The sequence below is a fragment of the Salmo trutta genome, chromosome 14, assembly GCF_901001165.1.
Source record: "Salmo trutta chromosome 14, fSalTru1.1, whole genome shotgun sequence".
NCBI classification, from domain to species: Eukaryota; Metazoa; Chordata; class Actinopteri; order Salmoniformes; family Salmonidae; genus Salmo; species Salmo trutta.
Window position 1 is genome coordinate 42223934 of NC_042970.1, and position 27592 is coordinate 42251525.

A 27592-nucleotide genomic window follows, 5' to 3' on the forward strand; every position below is an offset into this window, starting at 1 on the left:
GGAGAGAGATGGAAGGAGGGGGAGAAAAAAAGAGCTGGGGCAGGTTTGAAGGGGTTGATAGGAGAAGAGAGGAGGGAGTTGAGGGGCAGGGTTGTGTGAGTAGTAACAGGAAAGGGTGAGGTAGGAAAGAAAAGGGAGGGGGAGAGAGGGGGAAGCTAGCAAAGTGTAGAGTGAAGGGGGGTCGAGAGGGAAGGATCGGAGAGAGAGAGAGAGAGGTTTTCACAAAGTGTTTGGCAAAGTCCCTCTCAGTCCTGCATAGCCTCTCAAGAGGAGGGACTAGTTCTCACTGATCAGGTAGGTGTGTGTGTGTGTGTGTGTGTGTGTGTGTGTGTGTGTGTGTGTGTGTGTGTGTGTGTGTGTGTGTGTGTGTGTGTGTGTGTGTGTGTGTGTGTGTATTTGTGCATGTGTGTGTGTGTGCCAGTGCAAGTTTGTGTGTCTATTTTAAATCACCACCTAATGTTATAGAAAAGGAGGAAAACAGAAGATAAACTCACGTCTTGTTTTTATTTGACTTTTTTTTCTCTTTTGCATTAAAGGACACTTGTTCGACATTTCTCTGTAGAGTATGCTGGTTTGGCACCAGCGTGAATACTTATACAAAGACTACATTCATGGATATATTCTTCCCTTTTTTAAATTTTCCTCTCTGGACCCATTACTTGATGGAGAAAGAACCCTAAATTCTGCCTCTGCGGTAACATACAGTATTTAACATGCAGTATATCCAGTGTTGAGTCAATATTGCCTGTTTGGCTGATCATCTACTCTTTGACATGAGCTCTGCGCTGGGATACCTTTGATTATGGTTGGTTATGATTGGTTATGGTGTTTTGATGTTTCTAGTCATGTTGCATTAGACTATGTAAAAAAAATGACAGTAGTGCAGAGTCCAGTAGTACATTATGGTGCAGATTCCAGTAGTACAGTATGTGTTGCTTTTACAAAGGGGGGCAGAGAAACATCTATTTGATGGAAATGTATGTATTCAAACTCCTAAAAGGAGAGTCCATGGGTCTTTACAATGTGAGCAGGGCAAGGTTGGTCGATTTTTCCACTGATATTTGGAGTCTTTCCCAGTTTGTTCAGGTATGTTTTACTCACATTTCCGAACTCTGGGTAACTAATCTGTCTCCTCTCTTTCTCTCCGTCTCTCCATCAAGCTGAGGTAGACTTGTGTGTAAGCTCTTTTCTGCGTGTGTGACCTGCGTGTGTGACCATGAGTGGATTGTGTGTGTTCCTCTTGGCGTGCGTCCTGCCGCTATCCCTCGCCTCGCCAGACAGGCAGGACCCGTTCCTCTGGCTGTCCGCCCTGCGTGGTCGTGGTTATGTCGAGGGCTCCCTATTGGCTGACACCACCGGAGGGGAGTGTCCTGCGGAGTGTGATTGCCCACCATCCTTCCCCATCGCTATGTACTGTGACGGGCGTGGCTTGACAGCCATGCCCAATGTGCCCTCCAGGATGAAGTATCTGTACCTGCAGCACAATGAGATCTCCGCCATGCCAGACTCTGCCCTGGCCAATGCCACCAACCTTGTCTGGGTCATGATGCATCACAACGCGCTGTCTACGGACAAAATCGGCAAGAGGGTAGGTTACTCTACCCAACACAACATGACACGGCACTTCACAAAAAGTCACTAGAATTCACTACAGTACTGTACACCAGGGTTTTGTTTTTTTCCACATTTTGTTTTTTGGCCTAACACTACACCGCTGATTCAAATAATCAAAGCTTGAAAAACGGTGTGGGTGGGTGGGGTGGGGGGTGGGTGGGGTATGTTCAGCAACCCTGCTCTGCACTGCACTAGACCTTGACAAATCAAACATACTTTTATGTTTGAACAAACATATCCTTATATTCTAGGTGTTTGCCAAGCTGCAGGGGTTGGAGCGTCTGTACCTTCAACATAATAACCTGACTCGTGTTCCCCCCAACCTGCCACGCTCACTACGGGACCTCAGACTCAACAACAACAACATCAACAAGGTAACAACACTCAGACTTCTCACCACTACTGGCCCTTCAAACACTTTCATTCATCTTCATCTGTCTTCAGATGTTTTTCTGTTGATTGTAAAGTGGATCCAGAGGTTTTTCAATCAAGTGTCCAAGCCACATGTAAAAAAAAGCACACACTCTTGGAAAGACAACACTCATCCTTGTTTCAAGTATGACGGCACCAGGCCTTCTTACTGTTTTTATCAATAATTTAAACACAGCTTGTTTTGTTGTTGTTGTTGCCTATATGTTTTAAATAAAGTTAATAAAGTTTGTATTTTTGTGAGAGCCTAGATAACACCAGCAGCCCTTAATGGCATGGACAACCTGACCATCCTGTATCTCCATGATAACGCTCTGACAGAGATGGGCATGTCTCTGAGGGGTTTGAACTCACTCACTCTGCTTGATGTCAGCGGCAACAAGCTGAAGAAGGTATCGTAATGTAGAGTGTGTGTGTGTGTGACTGTTGATTGAAGCCAGCGATGGCAATCGAATAGGCTTGCAAGATTGATTAATTCATCGAATGATGAATTGATCGACTGACGATCTATGTCCAGGTACCAGATAGTCTCCCAGAGCGCCTCCACCAGCTGTACCTGGAGTCCAACGCCATCAGTGCTGTCCCAGAGGGTTTCCTCAGTAAGTTCTCCCAGCTGCAGTACATCCGCATGGCCCACAACCAGCTGACTGACAACGGCATCCCCCCCAACACCTTCAACGTGTCTGGCCTGGTGGAGCTGGACCTCAGCTTCAACCAGCTGGAGAGGATCCCCCTCGTCAGCCAGACGCTTGAGCACCTCTACCTGCAGGCCAACCACATCAAAGGTGTGTAAAGTAGGCATGCAAGCAGTGAACACACACGTGCACGTACACACGCACACCGTCTTGGCTATTAATCGAAGTCGATTATGACAATTTTTTGTTGGAGTTAGTGGAGGGGTCAACGACTCTGGTTCCACTTCATGTGGCTGTGGGGGGTGATGAGGCTGCTGCAGGTGGGACACGTTTTGAGTGATTCGTATGACGTGATTTCAGCAACACTTTGAAGTTAAACAAACAAAGTTCCTTTTTGTTTGAGTGCCAGAATGTAAACAATAGCTTCTCCCCCTCTCTCACTCCCATCCGTCCCTTTTATTTTTCTGTCTGCCACTCCTTTATCTCCCTTCCCTCTCTCTCCCTTCCTCGCCATCTCTCCCTCCTCTCTCTCTGTAGAGTTTACCCTGGGGAGTTTCTGTGGTGTCGTGGACGTAATGAACTTCTCCAAGCTGAGGACACTGCGTCTGGAGGGGAATGAGATCACCCCCGGGGATGTCCCCTCGGAGTCGGCACTCTGTCTGCGTCTGGCTAACAGCATTGATGTGTAATGCACCAATCTCACCACTGGGCGGCAGCATCATCTCACCATCAGAGCATAGTACAGCAGTCCTGATTTTTGCACAACATTTAAATTCCCCAATCTCACCAAGAAGGGGCAGTAAAGGGCTGTAAAGACACAAAGGCCCACGTGCTCCAAGTTTATCTTTGTTATTTTATCTCTTATCATTCAAAGGACATTATGATAGATATCCATATCAGGTCATTTTTCTTTCTCTAAGCTTTAGAAATGTAGATCATTCAAAGCATGTTGAAAGTGCTTCTTCCAAAGTCAACTCTGGAGGAAAGATAACTTTATATAAGCTACGTGAATATCGTATACTTCTGTGGTGATGATTTCAAAGCCACATTTGTTGGTATATGTGCGTGTGCATGCTCACACTGCTAATAGGATGTGCGTACCAGAGGACGCAGGTGGGAGGAGCTATAGGAGGACGGGATCATTGTAATGGCTGGAATGGAATCAGTGGAATGGAGTCAAACATGTGGTTTCCATTTGTTTTAATGTGTTTGATACCATGCCATTGATTCCATTCAAGCCGTGACAATGATCCCATCCTCCTATAGCTCCTCCCACAAGCATCAACTGGTGTGTACGTTGTCTGTGTGTATGTGTCCCCATTTGACAGTTAGTGTCTTTTTACAATAAATGTTATAATATGATGATGATATGTATGAATACGTATGCAATTTATTCTCCATAAGCCTTACTGTAAAGAGACAAAGGCAGATGAAATGCATGAAGAACGCACTACGCATTCATCTATCCGCCAAAAGTAAACTTTTGACACTCTTATGGACAAAATGATGGATGAGTGGCGGTTGACTGTCCATCATTTGAAGAGTTTCATTCCAAAACACTATACATCCATTTTCAGAAATGTTAATAAATCATATTTTATTGTTTAATTAACTTACGAAAGAGATTGGTGTGTTTTTTCACTATCTAATAATGGCACGGAGTTGTTCAATGACAGATATGTATTTGTTTGAAATCTATAACTTGATGGTTTCATTTCAGAGAAACAAATAATCATGATTGTTTTGCAAAATGCTATCCGCCTCACTCTCAGAGAAGAAATGTAGTACTGCTAGGTTTTACACAGTCAAATGTAACAAATAACTACATTTTTTTATAAAGAACTGTACAATTGATATATTTGTGACATATTATACGATAATATGAACTCTGTATGCAAAACATTTATATTTTACATTTTGGTCATTTAGCAGATGCTCTTAACCAGAGTGACCTACAGTTAGTGCATTCATCTTAAGATAGCTACAAGACAAAATGACAAACAACCATAAATACATTCATTAATATTGACTTCCTAAAAAGTGACACTATTCACTGTACTTCTCCCTAACCATAAAAATCAACCATATTAGTTTCACATGAAAATAATATATTAATTACTATTGATATAGTGTTTTGGAAATAAACTCTTAATTTGTCCGTCAACGTATGAGACACAAATAAAAACCATTGGCTGTGTTTCGGCCCTAACCCGAGAAGGGATGTGACTGTTGTGATTTATGATTGGCGAGAAACATAGTCCTATTGCATGTATTGGTATTAGTATTGACTAAAGCCCCATTTACACCTGGTTCTAACTTGCGTCCTTTGTCGTGAATCTTGTCCACATTCTGATTTTGCCCACATTTTTAAACAGGTGTTGACAATCAAAAGGCATGTTGTGATTTGATTGTGATCAGATCATCCTGCCGACCTCCAGAGGAAGTCAGACACGCATTGTGTAGACAGATCTGGACAGAAAAACGATTTAATCATAATTATTCCTCTGGGTGTTCTGATGTCCTTTACAGGCCTTTCTTACTGACATAATAAAGGTATTCATGTTTTACTAAGACTTAACCGGTTATTGGTTTTGATTCAATCTCTTGTTTTACGAAGTCAATATTGTTTTATTGACTAAATTAACTTAAGTGCCACAGCAAACCCACAGCACTAGACGAAACCCAGAAATGAGTGTCAATGGGTAGAGCATGCAGTATTTGTGTTATACAAGAGACAGGGGGAAAGGCATAGTCAGAAGAAAGGACAGGAACAAAAACCGGGACGGAGACAGGGACAGAGACGAGATCACCTAACTATGTCTCTGTGGGGCACCAGGACACCGAGAGGAATGCAGGAGAGAGTGGAGAGAACGGAGGAGAGTGGAGGGAATGCAGCCAGGGGAGAGTGGGGTCTTGGCTTTGCTGACTGACACAGCCATGACAATGAGGCTTTTGTTTGTCCTTATTTGCCATATCAATCATTCATCTGTTGGCTGAAGGAGTAGGGGAAATGGGGGAAGTTGAGCCAAAGGGTTAGATGCCACCCCTTGTATCTAATAAACTATACTCAAAATCTATCATGTGATCAAATATTTAGGAAGAGGTCATACAGTCAGGTGCAATATTTGTAGGACCAACAACATGATGTAACGTGTGTGGTATACAAACATCTAATCTTATGATGAGGATGCTGCTACTGTAATGACCTGTGATCTATATATGACCATCTCATTCTGGGTCAGTGTAATTCCTATGTACAGTGCATTCAGAAAGTATTCAGACCACTTGATTTTATCCACATTTTGTTACGTTACAGCCTTATTCTAAAATTGATTAAAAAAAATCCTCATCAATCTACATACAAGACCCCATAATGACAAAGCAAAGTAGATTTTTATACATTTTGCAAATATATTTAAAAAGAAACAACAACGAAATATCACCTTTACATAAGTATTCAGACCCTTTACTCAGTACTTTGAACCTCTTTGGGCTAGGGGGCAGTATTCGGAAGTTCTGATGACTGACGGGCCCAAAGTAAACTGCCTGTTACTCAGGCCCAGAAGCTAGGATATGCATATAATTGGTAGCATTGGATAGAAAACTGTAAAATAATGTCTGTGAGTATAACAGAACTGATATGGCAGGCGAAAACCCGAGGAGAATCCATCCGGAAATGTTTTTTTGTTTTTAGGTCACAGGCCATTTCAATGCTTGTCTAAGGGATATTCAAAGGAATTCCTCCCAGATTGCAGTTCCTATGGCTTCCACTAGATGTCAACAGTCTTTAGAAAGGGTTCCAGGCTTGTTTTTTGAAAAATTAGCAAGTAGTTGTAGTTTTTCAAGGTGTCTCTCATTAGGACTGTAGTCTTGTGGCGCGCGTGGATGAGGGCGCGCACTTCCCTATTTATCTCAGGTATTAAACATACTACATTCCGTCTTAAACTTTATTGTTTATTTACATATTAGGGTACCTGAGGATTGATTAGAAACATTGTTTGACTTGTTTGGGCAAAGTTTACCAGTAACTTTTGGGATTCCTTTGTCTGCATGTTGAATGAGTGGAACGGTGGACTACTGAATCAAACGTGCCAACTAAACAGACTTTTTGGGGATATAAAGAAGGACTTTATTGAACAAAACAACCATTTGTTGTGTAGCTGGGACCCTTGGGATTTTTAACAGAGGAAGATCTTCAAAGGTAAGTGATTTATTTTATCGTTATTTCTGATTTTCGTGACACATCTGCTGGTTTGAAAATTGTTTTTAATGCTGGTGTATGCATGGCGCTGTCCTCAGATAATCACCTAGCCCAAAGAGGTTTTTAACCTGTCTGGGCTAGGGGGCAGTATTTTCACGGCCGGATGAAAACCTTACCCAATTTAAACAGGTTACTACTCTGGCCCAGAACCTAGAATATGCATATAATTACTAGATTTGGATAGAAAACACTCCAAAGTTTCTAAAATTGTTTGAATGGTGTCTGTGAGTATAACAGAACTCATATGGCAGGCAAAAACCTGAGAAAAATCCAGCAGGAAGTGAAAAGTCTGAGAATTGTGGTTCTTTTGATTCTCTATTGAAGCACCAGTGTCTGTGGGGTGACGTTGCACTTCCTAAGTCTTCCATTGGCTGTCTAAAGCCTTCAGAAAGTGGTTTGAGCATTTTCCTGTCACTGGGCAGAGTATAGGAGCTCAGTTACTGAGTGGTCTGCCTGGCAACAAAGGGATTGGATATGCTCGGTCCCGCGAGCGCGCCCCTCCTTCTTTTTCTTCTTGAATGAATATGCTATTGTCCGGTTGGAATATTATCGCAATTTTAAGTTAAAAATACCATAAAGATTGATTTTAAACAGCATTTGACATGCTTCTAAGTACGGTAATGGGACATTTTGACTTTTCGTCTCTCGTTCCGCACTCGCACGTTATGCCTTTGGATAAGTGATCTGTACGCACGAACAAAACGGAGGTATTTGTACATAAATATGTATTATATCGAACAAAAACCACATTTCTTGTGGAAGTAGCAGTCCTGGGAGTGCATTCTGATGAAGATCAGCAAAGGTAAGAGCATATTTCTAATACTAATTCTGAGTTTAGGTTGCCCCGAACTTGGCGGGTGTCTGAATAGCTCACCGTGATGGCTGAGCTATGTACTTAGAATATTGAAAAATGTGCTTTCTCCGTAAAGCTATTTTAAAATCTGACACAGCGGTTGCATCCAGGGGTAGTCTATCTATAATTCTTAAAATAATTCTTATATATTTTGTCAACGTTTATGATGAGTATTTTTGTAAATTGATGTGCACATTCACTGGACGTTTTGGTGGAAATACATTTTCTGAACATCACGCGCCAATGTAAAATGCTGTTTTTGGATGTAAATATGAACTTTATCGAACAAAACACACATGTATTGTGTAACATAATGTCCTAGGAGTGTCATGTGATGAAGATTGTCAATGGTTAGTTCTTCATTTAGCTGTGTTTTGGGTTTTATTGACACATGTCCTTGCTTGGAAAATGGCTGTGTGATTATTTTTGTCTATGTACTCTCCTAACATAATCTAATGTCTTGCTTTCACTGTAAAGCCTTTTTGAAATTGGACAATGTGATTAGATTAACGAGAAGTTTATCTTTAAAATGGTGTAAAATAGTTGTATGCTTGAGAAAGTTGAATTATGACATTTTGTTGTTTTTGAATTTTCCGCCCTGATATTTCACTGGCTGTGTCTAGCCCATAGAAGTTAAGCACTTTTGGCAGTGATTACATCCTTGAGTCTTCTTGGGTATGACGCTACAATCTTGGAACACCTGTATTTGGGGAGTTTCTCCCATTCTTCTCTGCAGATCCTCTTAATCTCTGTCAGGTTGGATGGGGAGCGTCACTGCACAGCTATTTTCAGGTCTCTCCAGAGATGTTCGATCGGGTTCAAGACCAGGCTCTGGCGTAGGGTCGTTGTTCTGTTGGAAGGTGAACCTTTGCCCCAGTCTGAGGTCCAGAGCACTCTAGAGTAGGTTTTCATCAATGATCTCTCTGTACTATGCTCTGTTCATCTTTCCCTCGATCCTGACTAGTATCCCAGTCCCTGCCGCTGAAAAACATCCCCACATCATGATGCTGCCACCACCGTGCTTCACCTTAGGGATGGTGCCAGGTTTCCTCCAGACGTGACGCTTGGCATTCAGGCCAAAGAGTTTAATCTTAGTTTCATCAGACCAGAGAATCTTGTTTCTCATGGTCTGAGAGTCCTTTAGGTGCCTTTTGGCAACTCCAAGCGGGTTGTCATGTGCTTTCTACTGAGGAGTGGCTGCAGAGATGGTTGTCCTTCTGGAAGGTTCTCCCATCTCTACAGAGGAGCTCTGGAGCTTTGTCACAGTGACCATCGGGTTCTTGGTCACCTCCCTGACCAAGGTCCTTCTTTCCCAATTGCTCAGTTTGGCTGGGCGGCCAGCTCTAGGAGAAGTCTTGGTGGTTCCAAATTTCTTCCATTTAAGAATAATGGAGGCCACTGTGTTCTTGGGGACTTTCAATTTTGTAGACATTGTTTGGTACATTTCCCCAGATCTGTGCCTCAACACAATCCTGGCTCGAAGCTCTACAATTCTTTCAACCTCATGGCTTGGTTTTTGCTCTGTGGGACCTTATATAGACAGGTGTGTGCCTTTCCAAATCATGGCCAATCAATCAAGTTGTAGAAACATCTCAAGGATGATCAATGAAAACAGGATGCACCTGAGCTCAATTTCGAGTTTCATAGCAAAAGGTTTGAAAACTTCTGTAAATAAGATAATTCTGTTTATTATTTCTAATAATTTAGCAAAAAGTTCTAAAAACCTGTTTTTTGTTTTGTCAGTATGTGACCAACCGGCTCAAATCAGTCTTATGCAGCAAAATTTGAAATAATGTTTTTACATTGGATAAAAGTAAAAACTCAGAGCTACAAAATTGTACATCATACACTACAGTTGAGGAACAATGGGAAAGTCATTTTGCTTTGAAAGCTGAGAAACTTGTAATCTCCCTTTTGAGAAAATGGCCTTTGAATGTTTTGGTACTACTACTGGAGTGCTCTTCTTCCTCTACACCCATTCAGCATCGTTCACATCCTCTTAAGCTTTAGCCCCACCCATCTCTTAAGGATTGATCTGTGCGTACAGTACTAAAAACAGCAGTCAATACCCAAGCTAACTTGCTAGCTACTTCCAGAAACAAATGAGAGAACAGCTCATTGAACATTAGGCTATAAATGTGGCTCTGAGATACGAATAATAAGATCTGACACGTAACGTTAGCTAGCAAGCAAGTACACTTTCACTTGAAATGAAAATACTTTGTCAAAATTAGAAATGTGTAATATCTGAAAATGTAGCTAGCTGGACTATCTTACCCATAGTATAAAATCGGAGTAGATAGCCAGAGCGAATTTACCAGCTAGTATGTCTATCAACAGTTGTTGCAGTGACATTCTATTGAAATGGATACCTGCGTAGAGGAGTCTTTTGTTAAGACATGTAGCTAGCTAGCTAAACAATTAACCATAATCCCAACTCATGATGTTTCTACTCTGCATGGATTTGCAGGTAGCTAACAAACCAGGTTCAATGTTAGCTAGCTAACATTAGGCTATAACTAGTCAAGCAAATGGCTCTGAGATATGAATAATAAGATCATATACTAACAGTACACTTTAACTTGAAATTAAATCACTTGGTCAAAATTTGAAATGTGTAATATCTGAAAATGTAGCTAGCTAAGACAATCTTAACTGTGTACATCCTGTCGGATGCCATGGCTGCCCTTAGTTTGAAGATGTAATCTGGAGACGGGTGTTTTCTCCTTCTCCTTAGCTATCATACTCAAAGTCCACTGATTTCAAAACTCGTTCATCCAGAAAGTGTAATGCATACATGTAATGTTAGCTAGCAAGCCAGCCAGCTAACGTTAGCTAGCGAACAGTACACTTTCACTTGACATTATGCTTATGCAGTTTTACTACGCGATACATTTAAAAAAAGCTGTGTTAGACAGGATTATATACTGACATACTGACCAGTGCAAATAGACAGAAGTGTGCTATATGGCACACCAATCCAAACTAATATCTCGGCATGTCCAGCCCACTCATTATCACAGCCGATCATGGCTAGGGGGAAGGTTGTTGGCTTTTTCTGTGGCTAAACCAACTAGGCTCGTAATTTTACAATTTTATTCCTATTTACAGATGGCGTACAAGTTTGTTATTAAGGCATATGAAAGTTCACATGTTCAACAAGGTATTTCAGCCAAAAAACGCATTTCGATAAAAAAAAACATTTACATTTAAACGGCTCTCATGTGAAGTAGTGACCCACGACATACACCTAGTTTCCCGAAACGGGTCACATATAGGGTATTGTGTGTAGATTGATGAGGAAAAATATATATTTTATCAATTTTAAAATAAGGCTGTAATGTAACAAAATGTGGAAAAAGTCAAGGGGTCTGAATACTTTCCGAAGGCACTGTATGTGACACACCACTACACTCTTATAGACTTAGATCCATTTAGCAGACCCTTTTATCCAAAGCTACTTACAGACATACTTGCATACATTTACGTATGGATGGTCCCGGGAATCGAAACCCTCTACCCTGGTTCTACAAGTGCTATGCTCTTCCAATTGAGCTACAAAGATCCATATATCCTAATATTATACGTGTGTGTATTTGTGAGGCCATGGAAACTATTGTCCTCTTTAACAGCCAAGCTGTAACCACATCCAACCTGCATTCACGTGCTTGTCAGAACTAGGAAATTTGAACATTTCTGACATGCTAACTGGTTGTAGTTATACATTTGCCGCGTTCAACCAGTTAGCAAGTAAAAAAAAACTAAGAAAAACTACAAAGCATTTGATCGTTTTCAGTCATATATTATGGACAGTTCTATTTGGCATTGATTGAATAAAATCCAATAGAAAGAGTTAGTCATAATTGAGAGAGGACAAAATAATGAAAAGTATTTCCCAAAAAATACTGTAGACACAGTACATGTCTTTGTTCTCTGTTTGGAAACACACATGCACTCACACACACACACACACGATGGAAACACACATGCACGCACGCACTCACACACACACACACACACGGTTTCGAGCATTTCACTCACACTATAATTAGGTATGCCAGTAATGCAGGTGACTGATAAAAAGTGTGATGACAGAAAATTCAAAATACATTCCTCACTCACCTTCAACCGCGGTCCATAGGGATAACCGGGAGCTGGGAGGCAGAACAGGGCCGGGAGCAGAGTGGGGATTGGCTAGAGAGACACTGGTGACCTGTCTGTCACTCAGGTGCACAGGAGTTTAAATACCTGCGCAACCTGTCTCCCCCAAGCAAACGCTTCTCATTGCATCACTTCTTCTGAACGCGACAGCAGCAAAATTAGGAAATATTGGTGCAGTTTGACAGACGTCATATTTCAGAACCCTGCGGCAACTGACACGGTAGGATGACATTTGTGTAGCAGTCAATTATATCATGGTTGGCGGGAGGAATGATATTTTGACCAAAGCAACTTCATTATGATGACTGTCTTTTAATTGATCTTGTTTACAAGAAACGTCCCGCCCTTGCGCAGTTATAGCATTAGTAGCCAATATAAAGATCGTGATGGGTGAATAGACTACTTGCACAGCCCTACGGGTAGATGTGGTTACAAACTGATTTGTCTCTCTGGTATACAACTTGCATTGGCTACTAATGTTCCCCTTTTGTCACTTAATAAAGAAAGACTAATTCCATTGTGTTGCCTGTATGGAACAATGACCTACCATTGTCTTCTAAAATATTGAAATCTGCTCTTACTTACTGTTAACATCCCTGTGTCTCTGTGTTTCTGTGTCTCTGTCTGTCTGTCTGTCTGTCTGTCCGTCTGTCATACAGGTTAAGGATGACCATGAAAAGCAACAGCAGAACTCCCATGTGGGAAGCAATGACGAGAATATTGACCGGGGGAACTGGACCAATAAGAGGGAGTACATGCTGTCTATGATTGGCTACGCTGTGGTCCTGGGGAACGTATGGAGGTTCCCCTACCTGGCCTATAAGAATGGAGGAGGTAAGTGGACACACAGACACAGACACACTCACACAGACACTCACATACTCCCTCAGTGAAATAAGCCTGCTTAATGTGCAGGAGTGACAATAGGAGCTCAATACCCTGTAATCAAACTTCTAAACGTAATCATGGCAGAATGTTGTTGAGGCATCGTTCAGATTGTTGTATTTGCATTGGTTTTAAGCCCATACACAGTCCCACCATCCACTGACCAGCTCTCTCTCTCTCTCTCTCCTCCAGGTGCTTTCCTCATCCCATATTTTATCATGCTAATTGTTGCTGGTATCCCTTTGTTTTTCCTGGAGAGTTCCTTCGGTCAGTTCTGCAGCCAAGGCCCTGTCAATGTGTGGAGGGCTCTGCCCATATTCCAGGGTAAGACTAACCCGTTTAGCCCATACTCCAGTTACCTATTACTCTTGGCCTTAACCCCATCACTGTTTGCAAATATGTAAGATGTATGCAATTTGTTGGAAGCTCCACCACTACACTGTTTATTTCTAAGCAGATCCTTCAGATCTGTTAACATTGAAGGGTAACATGCTGACCATACCGCTCTCGTAGTGTGCGCGAGCCTTGCAAAATAAATGTACACATACAGTTGAAGTCGGAAGTTTACATACACCTTAGCCAAATACATTTAAACTCAGTTTTTCAATTCCTGACATTTAATCTTAGTAAAAATTCCCTGTCTTAGGTCAGTTAGGATCACCACTTTATTTTAAGAATGTGAAATGTCAGAATCATAGTAGAGAGAATGATTTATTTCAGCTTTTGTTTCTTTCATCACAATCCCAGTGGGTCAGAAGTTTAAACACGCTCAATTAGTATTTGGTAGCATTGCCTTTAAATTGTTTAACTTGGGTCAAAAGTTACGGGTAGCCTTCCAGAAGCTTCCCACACTAAGTCAGGTGAATTTTGGCCCATTCCTCCTGACAGAGCTGGTGTAACTGAGTCAGGTTTGTAAGCCTCCTGTGCGGAAGAATGTTTGGAGTCATTGTCAATTTGGAAGACCCATTTTCGACCAAGCTTTAACTTCCTGACTGATGTCTGGAGATGTTGCTTCAATATATCCACATAATTTTTCTTCCTCATGAAGCCATCTATTTTGTGAAGTGCACCAGTCCCTCCTGCAGCAAAGCACCCGCACAACATGATGCTGCCACCTCCGTGCTTCACGGTTGGGATGGTGTTCTTTGGCTTGCAAGCCTTCCCCTTTTTCCTCCAAACATAACGATGGTCATTATGGCCAAACAGTTCTATTTTTGTTTCATCAGACCAGAGGACATTTCTCCAAAAAGTACGATCTTTGTCCCCATGTGCAGCTGCAAACCGTAGTCTGGCTTTTTTATGGCGGGTTTGGAGAAGTTGCTTCTTCCTTGCTGAGTGGCCTTTCAAGTTATGTCAATATAGGACTCGTTTGACTGTGGATATAGATACTTTTGTACCTGTTTCCTCGAGCATTTTCACAAGGTCATTTGCTGTTGTTCTGTGATTGATTGGCACTTCTCGCACCAAAGTACGTTCATCTCTAGAAGACAGAGCGCGTCTCCTTCCTGAGCGGTACGATGGCTACGTGGTCCCAATGTGTTTATAATTGTGTACTATTGTTTGTACAGATGAACTTGGTACCTTCAGGCATTTGGCAATTGCTCCCAAGGATGAACCACACTTGTGGAGGTCTACAATTCTTTCTGAGTTCTTGGATGATTTCTTGTGATTTTCCCATGATGTCAAGCAAAGAGGCACTGAGTTTGAAGGTAGGCCTTGAAATACATCCACAGGTACACCTCCAATTGACTCAAATGATGTCAATTAGCCTATCAGAAGCTTCTAAAACCATTACATCATTTTCTGGAATTTTCCAAGCTTTTTATAGGCACAGTCAACTTAGTGTATGTAAACTTCTGACCCACTCGAATTGTGATACAGTGAATTATAAGTGAAATAATCTGTCTGTAAACAATTGTTGGAAACGTTACTTGTGTCATGCACAAAGTAGATGTCCTAACCGGCTAGCCAAACCTATAGTTTGTTAACAACACATTTTTGGAGTGGTTGAAAAATGATTTTTAATTACCCCAACCTAAGTGTATGTAAACTGTACATGTTATTCAATCAATGCACCCACACTGCTCACGCATGTCTGCGTAGCCAGGCGCTAAAATAGAACTTGGTTCTATTTGTGAAGCTCGACGTGCTGCAAGTCCTGCCTCTCCCATCTCCTCATTGGTTTTTAGGAGCATATACCCACATGCCATCTCCTCATTGGTTTTTGCCATTTACCCACGTGGGTGATTGAAAGATGAACTGAGGTTCACTCTCCATTCCCGTTGGTTGTGATAATGCACCTTAAAGTTGGATGCCAACCGCCATATAAAGTCCAAAGAAGAAGCCTGTAGGAGGAGAGATTACTAGAAACAAACTCAGTTTACCGTTTTATCTGTGGATTAATTGTCGGATTAGAGGACCTTGTGCATTTCAGGTAAAATAACAACTCAATATTTATATCCCAGGACAAAGTAGTTGGCAACAGCAAGCTAGCTAGCTAAATTGCCATATATGTGTAATGCTTTTCAACCTGTCCCCAAATTAATATAGTTAGTTCAGAGTTTGTTTTGATATTTCAACCTGAGTGTCCTGACCGCGTCTGGTGTAGGGGGACAAAATCAACATGTGCTCGATGGCGCACGTGGGTCTGGTCAGCATGTAAGGGCCAAAGGGAAAGGGTAAAGATTTAATTGGGACTGGCTGTAATACTGTTTTTTTGCTTCTCTCTATGTGTTTTAATTTTGTGTGAGCAGCCAGCCCGTTATATCACTGGCTCAATCATATTGACCTTAGGGGAGATTGGTCTCACGTTTATTTAAACAGTGTAGTAATGACTAATGGCTATTAACACCTGCTAACCATGTGTATGTGACCAATTTTTTACATTTGATTTGATTTGACCTGAACCTAAACTCTTTATGGGTGGGAGTTCAGGGAATCTATCTGTACAGCCACAGGTCTAACCCTAACTCTAAGGTTGCCAGTCCATTTATATACCCAATCCCTGGGTTAACATATATAACCATAAGGCTGCTGCATACCATCCATTTCCTTACCCAGCCCTAGATTCAGTGGGTCACTGGGTCACTCTGTCAGACTGGCCTCTACAGGTAAACTGCCAAAATAAAGGAAACATTTGAATAAATGAGGGATACAAATGATATTGAAAGCAGTTGCTTCCACACAGGTTTGGTTCTGAAGTTAATTAAACAATTAACATACTATCATGCTTAAAACTTCTTATGGCTTGAGGGCGCTATTTTCACGTCCGGATGAAAAGTGTGCCCAAAGTATACTGCCTGCTACTCAGGCCCAGAAGCTAGGATATGCATATAATGGTAGATTTGGATAGAAAACACTCTAAGGTTTCTAAAACTGTTTGAATGATGTCTGTGAGTATAACAGAACTTATTTGGCAGGCAAAACCCCAAGGACAAACCATCCAGGATTTTTTTTAGGTCACTATCTTTTCAATGGGTTTCATTGAGAATCCATAATTCTAAGGCAGTTGCTTGCAGTTCCTATCGCTTCCACTGGATGTCAACAGTCTTTAGAAATTGGTTGATGTTTTTCCTTTGTGTAATGAAGAAGTAGCCCTGTTCAGAATGAGGCTCGAGGGAAGTGTACTGTTTGATAGAGGCGCCTAACCTGAAAAGCACGCTCCACTTAGTTTTCCTCTGGTATTGAATGCAGTTTATCCCGTCTTAAATTTGATCGATTATTTACGTTAAAAAAAAACTCAAGTTGTATTAGGAAAGTTGTTTGAAATGTTTGGACAAAGATTACAGGTAACTTGAGATATTTTGTAGTCATGTTGCGCGAGTTGGAACCGGTGTTTTTCTGGATCAAACGCGCCAAACAAATGGACATTTTGGATATATAACAACGGAATTAATCGAACAAAAGGACCATTTGTGATGTTTATGGGACATATTGGAGTGCCAACAGAAGAAGCTCATCAAAGGTAAGGCATGAACTATATCGTTATTTCTGAGTTTTGTGTTGCGCCTGGCGCAATGAAATATGATTGTCTGTGTTGTTTGATGGGGTGCTGTCCTCACATAATAGCATTGTTTGCTTTCGCCGTGAAGCCTTTTTGAAATCTGAGCCACAGTGTCTGAAATCTGACACTGTGGCTCAGATTTCAAGTTCAGCTTTAATTTGGTGTATTGCACTTGTGAATGTATGAAAGTTAAATATTTGTAATAATGTTTTTTGAATTTGGCGCTCTGCCATTTCTCCGGATGTTGTCAAATCGATCCCGTTAACGGGATTTGAGCCATAAGAAGTTTTAAGGTCATGTATAAAAATGCCCAGTTGCCCATTATTTTGACTACTATCGCTAGAAGAAAATGGAAAATGACTGATGTGCTGACTCAAGCGCCGTGGAGTTGTCGACCCATTGTCCACCCCTCTTGGAATACCTGATGGTAAAATGTTGACTCTTCCACCTCCTGAGGGAGTTTTCAGCTGTTATATTAACTGCTGTATACATTCCACCTCAGGAGAAAAAAAATAACAAGCTGACACTTAACGAACTGTAAAGGGCAATAAACAAGCAGGAAAACTTACATCAGGAGGCTACTTTTCTGGTTGCCAGTGATTTTAATTCTGTGTCATTAAGACACGTGATGCCCAACTTCCATCAACCAGTCTCCTTCATCACTAGGGGCGAAAAAGTCCTAGACCACTGTTATTCTACCCACAAGCAAGCATACAAGGCCCTCCCTAGTCCGCAATTCAGCAAATCAGATCATGACTCTGCAATCCTGCTTCCTGTTTACAAGCAGAAGCTCAAACAGGAAGTACCCATTACTCGCTCCATTGAGAAATGATCACCAAAATCTTAGATTATGATACAGGACTGCTTTGCTAGCGCTTATTGGAATATGTTTCAGGACCCCACTAACATAGACGAGCTAGCCACAGTGAAGGTTCAATGCTTCCTCAATCAAAAGCCCTGGAATAACAGTGAGGATGGTGCTAAACTAAAGGATAGGGCTACCGCACACAGGGCTATCACAGACAATCCTGAGGCTATGGCTGAGGACAGGAACAAGTACAAGAAGTCCCGCTATGACCTACGCAGATTCATCAAATGAGCAAAAGGACAATATAGGAATAAGGTGGAATGATATCACACAGGCTGCGACTCCCACTGCATGAGGCAAGGGCTACAGTACATTACGGATTACAAAGGAAGACCCAGCCATGATTTGTCCAACGATGCCTCTCTACCACACAAAGTCAGTGCATTTTATGCACACTTCGACAATAACAACATTGTGCAAGGTGTGAGGGCCATCACCGACCCAGAAGACTGGGTGATCTCGCTCTCCGAGGCCGAAGTGAGCACGCCCCCATCCACATCGACGGGGCTGCATTGGAGCCGGTCGAAAGCTTCAAGTTTCTCGAAATACAAATCAATGAGGACTTAAAATGGTCCACACACACTCGCACAGTCGTGAAGAAGGAACGACAGCACGTGTTCCCCCTCAGGAGGTTAGAGGTTTGGCATGGGACCTCAAAGTTCTACAGCTGTACCATTGAGAGCATCTTGACTGGCTGCATCACTGCTTGGTAGGGAAATAGCACTGCCCTCGATCGCATGGCGCTATAGGGGGTGGTGAGGACAGCACAGTACATCACTGGGGCCGAGCTCCCTGCCATCCAGGTCCTCTAATATCAGGCGGTGTGAAAGGGAGGCCTGACACCAACAGGCTGCTGAACAACTTCTATCCCCAAGCCATAAAACTGCTAAATAGTTAACAAAATGGCTGAATTTGCCCTTGTAATATATTTTATTTTTGCACTGGCTATACACACTCACGTGGCCCTACACACTCACACACACTGACACAATTAATAAATTCCTCACACACACAAAATATGCACATACCTTTATACTGACTACACACACGCACACCCACACCCACTCACAAACAATCATCATATACACTGCTGCTACTCTGGTTATCATATGTCCTGATGCCTAGTCATCTTAACCATATACATATCTACCTCTATCATTCCAGTATCCCTGCACATTGTCAATATGGTACTGGAACTGACTGATCCTGTATATATTATGCTTGCTTTCTCACGTTCTTCTTATTTTTATTTTGTGTGTGTTTTTGTTCTACATGATCTTATTTTTAGTATTACATTGTTATTGAATACTGCATTGTTGGGTTTAGAGCTTGCAAGAAAGGCATTTCACTGTACTTGTGCACATGACAAAACATGAGTCTTGATCTCAGTCACTTTGAAAGAGGGGTCTCAAAGGAGCACAGGGACTTTGACAGTTGTGTGTGTGTGTGTCTGTGTCTCAGTCAACAGAACTCAGCACAATTGAACACTAACGAGAGATTCTGGAGTGGTGGCTGAGACTGTGTTTTTCCACCTCCATCAACAAAACAGTTCCAGATACTTTTAGAATCTATGCCAAGGTTCATTGAAGCTGTTCTGGCGCCCCTTGTTGGCCCAATGCCCTATGAAGACACTTTGTGTGTTTCCTTTATTTTGTCAGTCACCTGTAGCTGCTTTATGAGCCAGAACACAGATTGCATGGTAAAGACGTTACTCACTATTGGGGTTACTCAGTATAAATACTTCTACTGCTGTTGTTTAGTTATAGAACTGTCTAGGGTCATGTTTCTAAGTCCTGGTCCTGGGGACCCCTGACCTAACGTAACAGGCATAGAAAGACGCCTGAGCCCAGTCCCCTACTTTCTGTTTTTCAGGGGAAACGGAAGTTAGGTTGAAAATACTGTAGCCCTGAAAAACAGAAACATCCACTTTCTGCTTCTAAGGGTGGGGGACCACATGACAACAAAAATGTGCACCACTTTGGGTCCCCAGTACCAGGTCTAAAATGAACACTTTCTAGGGTGTGCATGTAAGCAAATTCTTAGTCATACTTTTTGTTTGGGGGGGGGCATGTTTCTTTCCCTACCATCCTTACCCTAATTGGAGTAAACTAACAGACAACAATACTTCTACTGCTACTTACAGCTATTTCGCTCACATTTCCAGTACCTGTAGTTAAATAATTATACATATATTCCATATTTTTCTTTGTTCAAGTGCTGGATTTTCACCCACACAGTCACAGTCATACTTGTTTGTGACTCATCTATTTATTTATTTTCATTGCCACTGCAGTTATTCTAGCGCGTACTGTGGTGGACAAATGACACACTTATCACACTTATCATATGTTCTCTGCCAGGTCTTAGAAAATGTTTACCTCAATGGAGCTTCCTTGTTTACATAAATCTTAAGAAAAGGAACTACAACGTGACAGGTTGACCAGTACACCAGGAATCAATGGTTCTGACTGTTTGCCTCAGGCTGAATCAGTATGTGGTAAAGATGGAACTTCACAGACCTGCATGTTTTGTCAATGAAGTGACTTTGCTATCAGGGATAGGGACAATTCACCTCAATTAAATCTATGCAGGAAGTGAAGTGAAATTCAGATTCAAATATTGAAGAATCCTCCTTGATATTAAACAAATAGCAATTATGTGTAACCCTTAGCCCCTCTCCCTCTCCTCTCCAGGTGTGGGTGTAACCATGGTTTTGGTCAGTACGTTAGTAGCCATCTACTATAATGTCATCATTGCCTACAGTCTCTACTACATGTTTGCATCCTTCCAGTCCCCTCTGCCATGGAGCGACTGTTTCTACTGGTCCAACAGCAACTGTAGCCTCACACCTAGAGGTACCTGTTTTATAATGTAGCATCACATCTAAAGATGTGGGGAAGTGTCCATGTTGTGCAGTTTTTAGTCTTCCGCCGTATAAACTAGGCTCCAAACAGAAGAAAACCTGGACTTGTCCAATATTTTCAATTTTACGTTGCTATACATGTAAAAACATTTTCCATTGTGTGCTTTAATGAACATGACCCAGGTGAACCAGAAAAGAGTGCCCAGTAACTCTGCCACTTTGACCAATGAGTTCTGACCTCTACAGAAGTGTGCAATGTTACAAGAGCTTCCAATTGGAGTGTTCCAGTACTTACAGCCAACATGACGCTGTGGGAGAATGGGACCTGCCCAGAGGGAAACATCAGCATTCCAGTACAGAGTCCCAGCGAACAGTACTGGGAGTGAGTATCACACCCACACACACACACACACACCTCAATTATATTTCATTTTTGCTCGCAGTCGAAAATACTTCAGTGGGAGCACAGGTTGTGTTGAATGTCAGGTTCAAATCAAATCAAATCAAATCAAATTTATTTATATAGCCCTTCGTACATCAGCTGAAATCTCAAAGTGCTGTACAGAAACCCAGCCTAAAACCCCAAACAGCAAGCAATGCATGTGAAAGAAGCACGGTGGCTGGGAAAAACTCCCTAGGAAAAACTCCTGAGAAAGGCCAAAAACCTAGGAAGAAACCTAGAGAGGAACCAGGCTATGAGGGGTGGCCAGTCCTCTTCTGGCTGTGCCGGGTGGATATTATAACAGAACATGGTCAAGATGTTAAAATGTTCGTAAATGACCAGCATGGTCAAATAATAATAATCATAGTAATTGTCGAGGGTGCAACAAGCACGTCCGGTGAACAGGTCAGGGTTCCGTAGCCGCAGGCAGAACAGTTGAAACTGGAGCAGCAGCATGGCCAGGTGGACTGGGGACAGCAAGGAGTCATCATGCCAGGTAGTCCTGAGGCATGGTCCTAGGGCTCAGGTCCTCCGAGAGAAAGAAAGAAAGAAAGAGAGAAAGAGAGAATTAGAGAGAGCATATTTACATTCACACAGGACACCGGATAAGACAAGAGAATACTCCAGATGTAACAGACTGACCCTAGCCCCCCGACACATAAACTACTGCAGCATAAATACTGGAGGCTGAGACAGGAGGGATCAGAAGACACTGTGGCCCCATCCGATGATACCCCCGGACAGGGCCATACTGCCTGTAATGCAGTGGGTAACCTGAGCCTGTAAAACAGGTTAGTGTTTTTCACCATGAATCTTGTTCTAGAGGCAGCTCTACAGAGTGGTCAATAGTTGGCACAGTCACAAAGTCATACAATTAAATTGTATACCTAACCCTAACCTTAACCACACTGCTAACCCTAAGGCCTAACCCTAACCTTAAATTAAGACCAAAAAGCACATTTTAGTTTTCATTAATTTTTACAATATAGCCAGTCTTTAAGGTGGTCTATCTGTCTGTGTGTCCCTCCCCAGCCTGGTGGCCTTACAAAGGTTTAGTAGTCTGGATGAGACTGGTCCGGTGGTCTGGCATCTGGCTCTCTGCCTGCTGCTGGGATGGCTGCTCATTGCTGCTGCCCTATACAAAGGCATCAAGTCCTCAGGAAAAGTCAGTATGACCCAGATCCATTTTGTGTGTGTGAGTTGGTCCTGTCTTTCTGATGTGTGTGTGTGTGTGTAGGTTGTCAGTCTAATAATTGTTTGTGTGTCTGTCCCCAGGTTGTGTATTTTACCTCTACGTTTCCCTATGTGGTCTTGCTGATCCTGTTGATCCGTGGAGTGACACTAGAGGGTGCCAGAGACGGCATTGAGTTCTATATCGGCTCCCAGTCCAACCTCGCCAAACTGTGCGAGGCAGAGGTCAGGGACTAACCTCTCACCTTTGACCTTTCAACTCATCTCTTCTCAGGATCAAACCACTACCCTTTAACCCCACTAGGTCAGGGTTCCTCTCATCATATCTGCCACTGATCAGCTGGAGAGGCAGTATTAGTTTACCAGTTAGTTATGTTGCTCAAAAAGCAGGGAAATTGCCCTATTTTGATGTCCCAAGAATGTCTGGGATTGTCGGTGAGCACTGTTGCATTCAAGTAGGCTGGCAGCTTGCTAGGGTGTTGTGGACATGGATGGGTGTTTAAGCCACACTCCAATCCCGAAGGTTTCATGTTCAATCCCAGTGCTAAGCAATCCTATTTTTTGTTTTATGCCTTTCCCTAACTTTAACCCTTAACCACTCTGAATAAATTCCTAAACTATATCCTGTTTTTACCTTATCCCCAAACCTTAACCCTTAACGAGATGTAAACCCCTAGCTCGACACAAGTGTTTTCGGTTTCACTTTTGTGGAGTTCTGTAACAGTGTCTCAACTTGAACATCAAAAACCATTGTTTACCTTGACTTCACCCTTAGACGTTTGGAAAAACATGAACAAACGTCAAATTTCAAAGTCAAACTTTGATACCTTGTAGCAAAGAGATGGTTCACTCAAAATGCCTAACTGATTGCTGTTGAAAGTTACTGAGGCTGACCGTGTCATCTGTGATTGTGTCTGTGTCTGTGGCAGGTGTGGAGGGATGCAGCGATACATATTTTCTATTCGCTGTCGATAGCGTGGGGTGGAGTCACAGCCTTGTCCTCTTATAACAAGTTCCACAACAATGTGTTCAAGGATGCGCTGATTGTCTGCCTCACCAACTGTGGTACGGAAAACACACACACACACACCAGACTGATGCTAATTGCATCATAGAAACTATGAAATATACATTTAAGAACACAGTTCCAGTTGTTTCATTGTGTTCCATTGACAGTGTGTTTGATCCTTTTTAATGTCACTGTATAGGTACCAGTGTGTTTGCAGGCTTCGCCATCTTCTCCATCCTAGGTCACATGGCTCATGTTTATGGAAAGCCTGTATCAGAGGTGGCCCAGGCAGGTCAGTAGTACAACACTGTACTGTATTCAGCTTTACCTGACACGATAACCACCTAAGAAACTAACAGAGTGTGTGTGTGTAGGTTTTGGCCTAGCATTTATTGCATACCCTGATGCCCTGTCCAAGCTGCCCATCTCTCCTCTCTGGTCCATCCTCTTCTTCTTCATGCTGCTCACCCTCGGACTCGACTCTCAGTTCGCTGGCATAGGTCAGTCACAGACACAAATACACACTACTAACTAGACCTAGACAATGACCCCTGACCTCTGACTCTTGACCTCTGTTCCCTCAGAGGTCATCTCCACCTGCCTACAGGACGCCTTTCCTGAAAACTTCAAATCAAAAAACTCCATAGTCTATGTGGCTCCCTGTGCCATTCTCTTCCTGCTCGGCCTGCCGTGCGTAACCCAGGTAGGTCCTTAGTTACCGTAACTGAAGTAAGTCCTTAGAAACCACAATTTCCTTGGTTTTGACCATTTAGTGCAAATTCATTCATGCTATATGTGTGTGTATTTGTGTGTGTGTGCATGTGTCTGTGCGTGCATTTGTGTGATAACTGTGTGTGTGTGTGTGTGTGTGTGTGTGTGTGTGTGTGTGTGTGTGTGTGTGTCTCTCCAGGCAGGGATATACTGGGTGACTCTGATAGATCAGTTCTGTGCTGGCTTTGTTCTACTGATTGCTGCTCTGCTGGAGCTCATTGGAGTCTTCTATATCTACGGTAAATTGAAATATGCTACAGAAAGATGTAGGATCTTAATTTGAGCCAGTTAACTAAAGCAGGAAAATAATCATGCAGCAACAGGAAATGTGAATTATTATGTGGATTGTAATTATTGGAAATCTTTTGTAGGGATTAATATTTTTTGTTAGGGCAAATCAATTCTGACATTAGAAGCCTTTTAAAACCTTGAAAACACTACAAATTTGCAGCAACAAGAGTTATGAAATTAAGATCCTAGATCTGTACAGTTAACTACAAAATAATAGAAACACTTCAGTAATAAGGGATACAAATTATATTGAAAGCATGTTTATCCACACAGGTGTGGTTCCTGAGCTAGTTAAGCAATTAACATCCCATGCTTAGGTCATGTATAAATATGCTGGGCAGACCATTATTTTTGGTACCATGGCTATGCCACTATAGGATGACAATGCCCACATCCACAGAGCATAAGTGGTCACTGAATTAGCTGATGAGCATGCAATATGTAAACCATATGCCAAGGCCGTCTGTCACCAGATCTCAACCCAATTGAACACTTATGGGAGATTCTGGAGAGGTGCCTGAGACAGCGTTTTCCACCTCCATCAACAAAACATAACATTTTGGAATTTCTCGTGGAAGAATGGTGTCACATCCCTCCAACAGAGTGCGAGACAATTGTAGAATCTATGCCAAGGTGCATTGAAGCTGTTTTGGCTCGTGGTGGCCCAACACCGAGCTGCCTAGCGATGCAAGCCCACCTGACGAGCTAAATGCCTTCTATGCAAGCATCACTGAACCATGCATGAGAGCACCAGCTGTTCCGGATGACTGTGTGATCTCACTCTCCATAGCCAATGTGAGTAAGACCTTTAAACAGGGTAACAGTTGCAAGGCTGCAGAGCCAGACGGAATACCAGGACGCGTACTCTTAGCATGCACTGACCAGCTGGCAAGTGTCTTCACTGTAATACCAACTTGTTTCAAGCAACACACCATAGTCCCCATGCCCAAGAACGCCCCATAGCATTCACATCTATAGCCATGAAATGCTTTGAAAGGCTGGTCATGGCTCACATTAAAACTTTTTTGGTTACTACATGATTCCATATGTGTTATTTCATAGTTTTGATGTCTTCACTATTATTCTACAATGTAGAAAATATTAAAAATAAAGAAAAACCCTTGGATGAGTAGGTGTTCTAAAACTTTTGACCGGTAATGTATATTGCTAAGAATGTGAGACTCCCCTAGCTGAATGTTCTAGACACATTTCATGGGAATGTTGCAAGAACATTTATGTGTAAAAAAAAAAAAGACCAAAAAAACTAACAATAAAACTAAACACATCTCGTCTTGTTACCGAGCCAATCAAGGCCCTGGTTGGTGAACCACTGATCCATTCATAGCTCTTTGTCTGTTGGCAAGGTTAGGGATACTCACACACAGTGTATTAAAAGTACATATTTGACACACATGATTACATTGGGCATGTTCATTTATACAGTAATTATTATTCAATATGTCCTCACCTGGGATTTGAACTTGTGGTTCACAGGACAACTCTCTTCCTGCGACGCCACCATGTCTGTGTCAGTTATCAGTTAATCTGACTATTCTCTTATCATTGATTTGATTTACTTATTTCAACAATTTAAGGAGTTTCTGTATAGTTTTCAAATGCTTCTGTCTATTAGTCACTTTACCCCTACTATATAAACATAGCTACCTCAGTTACCTCGTACCCCTGCACATCGACTTGGTACTGCTTCTCCCTGTATATAGCCATGTTATTTTTTACTTGTTATTGCTATTCACTGTGTATTTATCTTTAACTCTGCGTTGTTGGAAAAGGACTTCAGTAAGCATTTCACTGTTAGTCTACACCTGTTTTACGAAGTATGTGACAAATAATGTGATTTAAGACACCTTATGTTGGTGTTTCTTTTATAGTTGGCAGTTACATATTCTGTGACATTTATTATGTGTTTGTGTATAGGAGGAAACCGTTTCATTAAGGACATAGAGATGATGATTGGGACGAGGAGCTCTCTCTTCTGGTTGTGGTGGAGAGCTTGTTGGTTCTTCATCTCTCCCGCCATCATCATTGTGAGTTCTCGCTCTTTGCCTCTGTCTCTGTCTTTCTCTTTAGAACTTAGATTCTATCCTACCTGGCTCTCTGTTCAATGGTCCTCATTTCTCTAACCCCTTTGTTTCTCTAACAGACGCATGCACACTCTCTAACTCCCGTTTGTGTGTGTATGTTGTTGTTGTTGATGTGTAGGTGATCCTGGTATGGTCGTTGTTGACGTTCAGTCCCCCATCCTACGGTACGGTGCAGTACCCTGCGTGGGGCGTGGCACTAGGATGGTGTATGATCGCCTTCTGTCTCATCTGGATCCCGCTCATCGCTGTCTGGAAAATACACACCTCCCAAGGAAACCCCTGGCAGGTGGGTGTGGTTGGCAGAGATGTGGATCCTTAGGACTTCTGAGAGTGTTTGGAACTCCTCCTGCAATTGTCAGAATCCTTTTTTAGGATCTAGCATCTAAAGTCTCTGTCTGTGTGTCTCCAAGTGTTTGAAGTGGGTGTGCATCCATTACAGTACATGGATGTGTCTCTGTCTGCAGCGTCTGTGTGCTGTTTGTTCTCCTGTGGAGAGTTGGGGTCCGTACCTGGAGGTCCACCATGGCGAGCGTTATGCAGACGGACGACGGTACTACAGGAAGAACTCTGTCCACCTGCAAGACAACAATGTTTACATCATCCCCAACAACCTCACACGCCTCTAACCCCAGTGTGTGTGTGTGTGTGTGTGTGTGTGTGTGTGTGTGTGCGTGCGTGTGTGTGTCAGTGGAAGCTGCTGAGGAGGACGGCTCATAATACTGGCTGAAACGGAGAGAAAGGAATCAAACCATGTGTTTGATGTATTGATACCATTCCACTCCTTCCGATCCAGTCATTACCACGAGCCCGTCCTCCCCAATTAAGGTGCCACCAGCTGGGTGTGTGTGCATGTGTGCGTGTCTGCATGCGTGCGTGTGCACTAGATGACAAATCTGTCATTGTGCCCTTGAGTAAGGCAACAAGCATTTCGCTACACTCGCATTAAGATCTGCTAACACATGTGTATGTGACAAATAACATTTGATTTGATTTAACCCTAATTGCTCATGTAAGTCACTCTGGATAAGAGAATCTGCTAAATGACTAAAATGTAAATATGCTATCACCAATTTTAATAAGATTTCAAAAACGTTTTATACGTACACTCCCCTACATATTTAGTTGGACAGTGTAGCTAAAATGTTTAATTTGGCTCTACGTTTTATATTTGACCTATGTCACAGAATGCCACCTTTTATTTGAAGGTATTTTCA

General features: G+C 42.2%; 2 protein-coding genes across 3 annotated transcripts; both read left to right on the forward strand.

Moving 5' to 3' along the window:
* Positions 1–222: 222 nt before the first annotated feature.
* LOC115208113 (fibromodulin) lies at positions 223–5251 on the forward strand. 2 transcript variants are annotated; one of them, XM_029775914.1, is made up of 6 exons: positions 223–294; positions 1161–1588; positions 1866–1988; positions 2295–2435; positions 2561–2828; positions 3216–5251. In XM_029775914.1, exons 2-6 carry the CDS (start codon positions 1217–1219, stop codon positions 3365–3367), a joined length of 1056 nt encoding a protein of 351 aa, XP_029631774.1. In that variant the 5' UTR covers positions 223–294; positions 1161–1216; the 3' UTR covers positions 3368–5251. The 2 variants fall into 2 exon arrangements, with proteins under 2 accessions (XP_029631774.1, XP_029631775.1); XM_029775915.1 differs by lacking the exon at positions 223–294 and adding an exon at positions 360–805 and having other exon boundaries at positions 3216–3367.
* LOC115147811 (sodium- and chloride-dependent neutral and basic amino acid transporter B(0+)-like) lies at positions 3770–27018 on the forward strand. Its single transcript, XM_029690097.1, has 16 exons — positions 3770–3791; positions 12064–12173; positions 12613–12787; positions 13031–13162; positions 20403–20564; positions 20819–20954; positions 22047–22179; positions 22290–22430; positions 23135–23270; positions 23414–23506; positions 23589–23714; positions 23799–23917; positions 24125–24224; positions 26212–26321; positions 26497–26664; positions 26843–27018. Exons 1-16 carry the CDS (start codon positions 3770–3772, stop codon positions 27002–27004), a joined length of 2025 nt encoding a protein of 674 aa, XP_029545957.1. The 3' UTR covers positions 27005–27018.
* Positions 27019–27592: the final 574 nt, after the last annotated feature.

Bases quoted from the DNA above. Each gene is read 5' to 3' on its own strand.
- LOC115208113 (XM_029775914.1), top strand. From the start codon at position 1,217: ATGAGTGGATTGTGTGTGTTCCTCTTGGCGTGCGTCCTGCCGCTATCC. The intron at 2,436-2,560 runs GTATCGTAATGT...ATCTATGTCCAG, and splicing joins GCGGCAACAAGCTGAAGAAG to GTACCAGATAGTCTCCCAGA. The intron at 2,829-3,215 runs GTGTGTAAAGTA...CTCTCTCTGTAG, and splicing joins GCAGGCCAACCACATCAAAG to AGTTTACCCTGGGGAGTTTC.
- LOC115147811 (XM_029690097.1), top strand. From the start codon at position 3,770: ATGTGCGTACCAGAGGACGCAG. The intron at 13,163-20,402 runs GTAAGACTAACC...TCTCCTCTCCAG, and splicing joins GGCTCTGCCCATATTCCAGG to GTGTGGGTGTAACCATGGTT. The intron at 24,225-26,211 runs GTAAATTGAAAT...GTTTGTGTATAG, and splicing joins TGGAGTCTTCTATATCTACG to GAGGAAACCGTTTCATTAAG.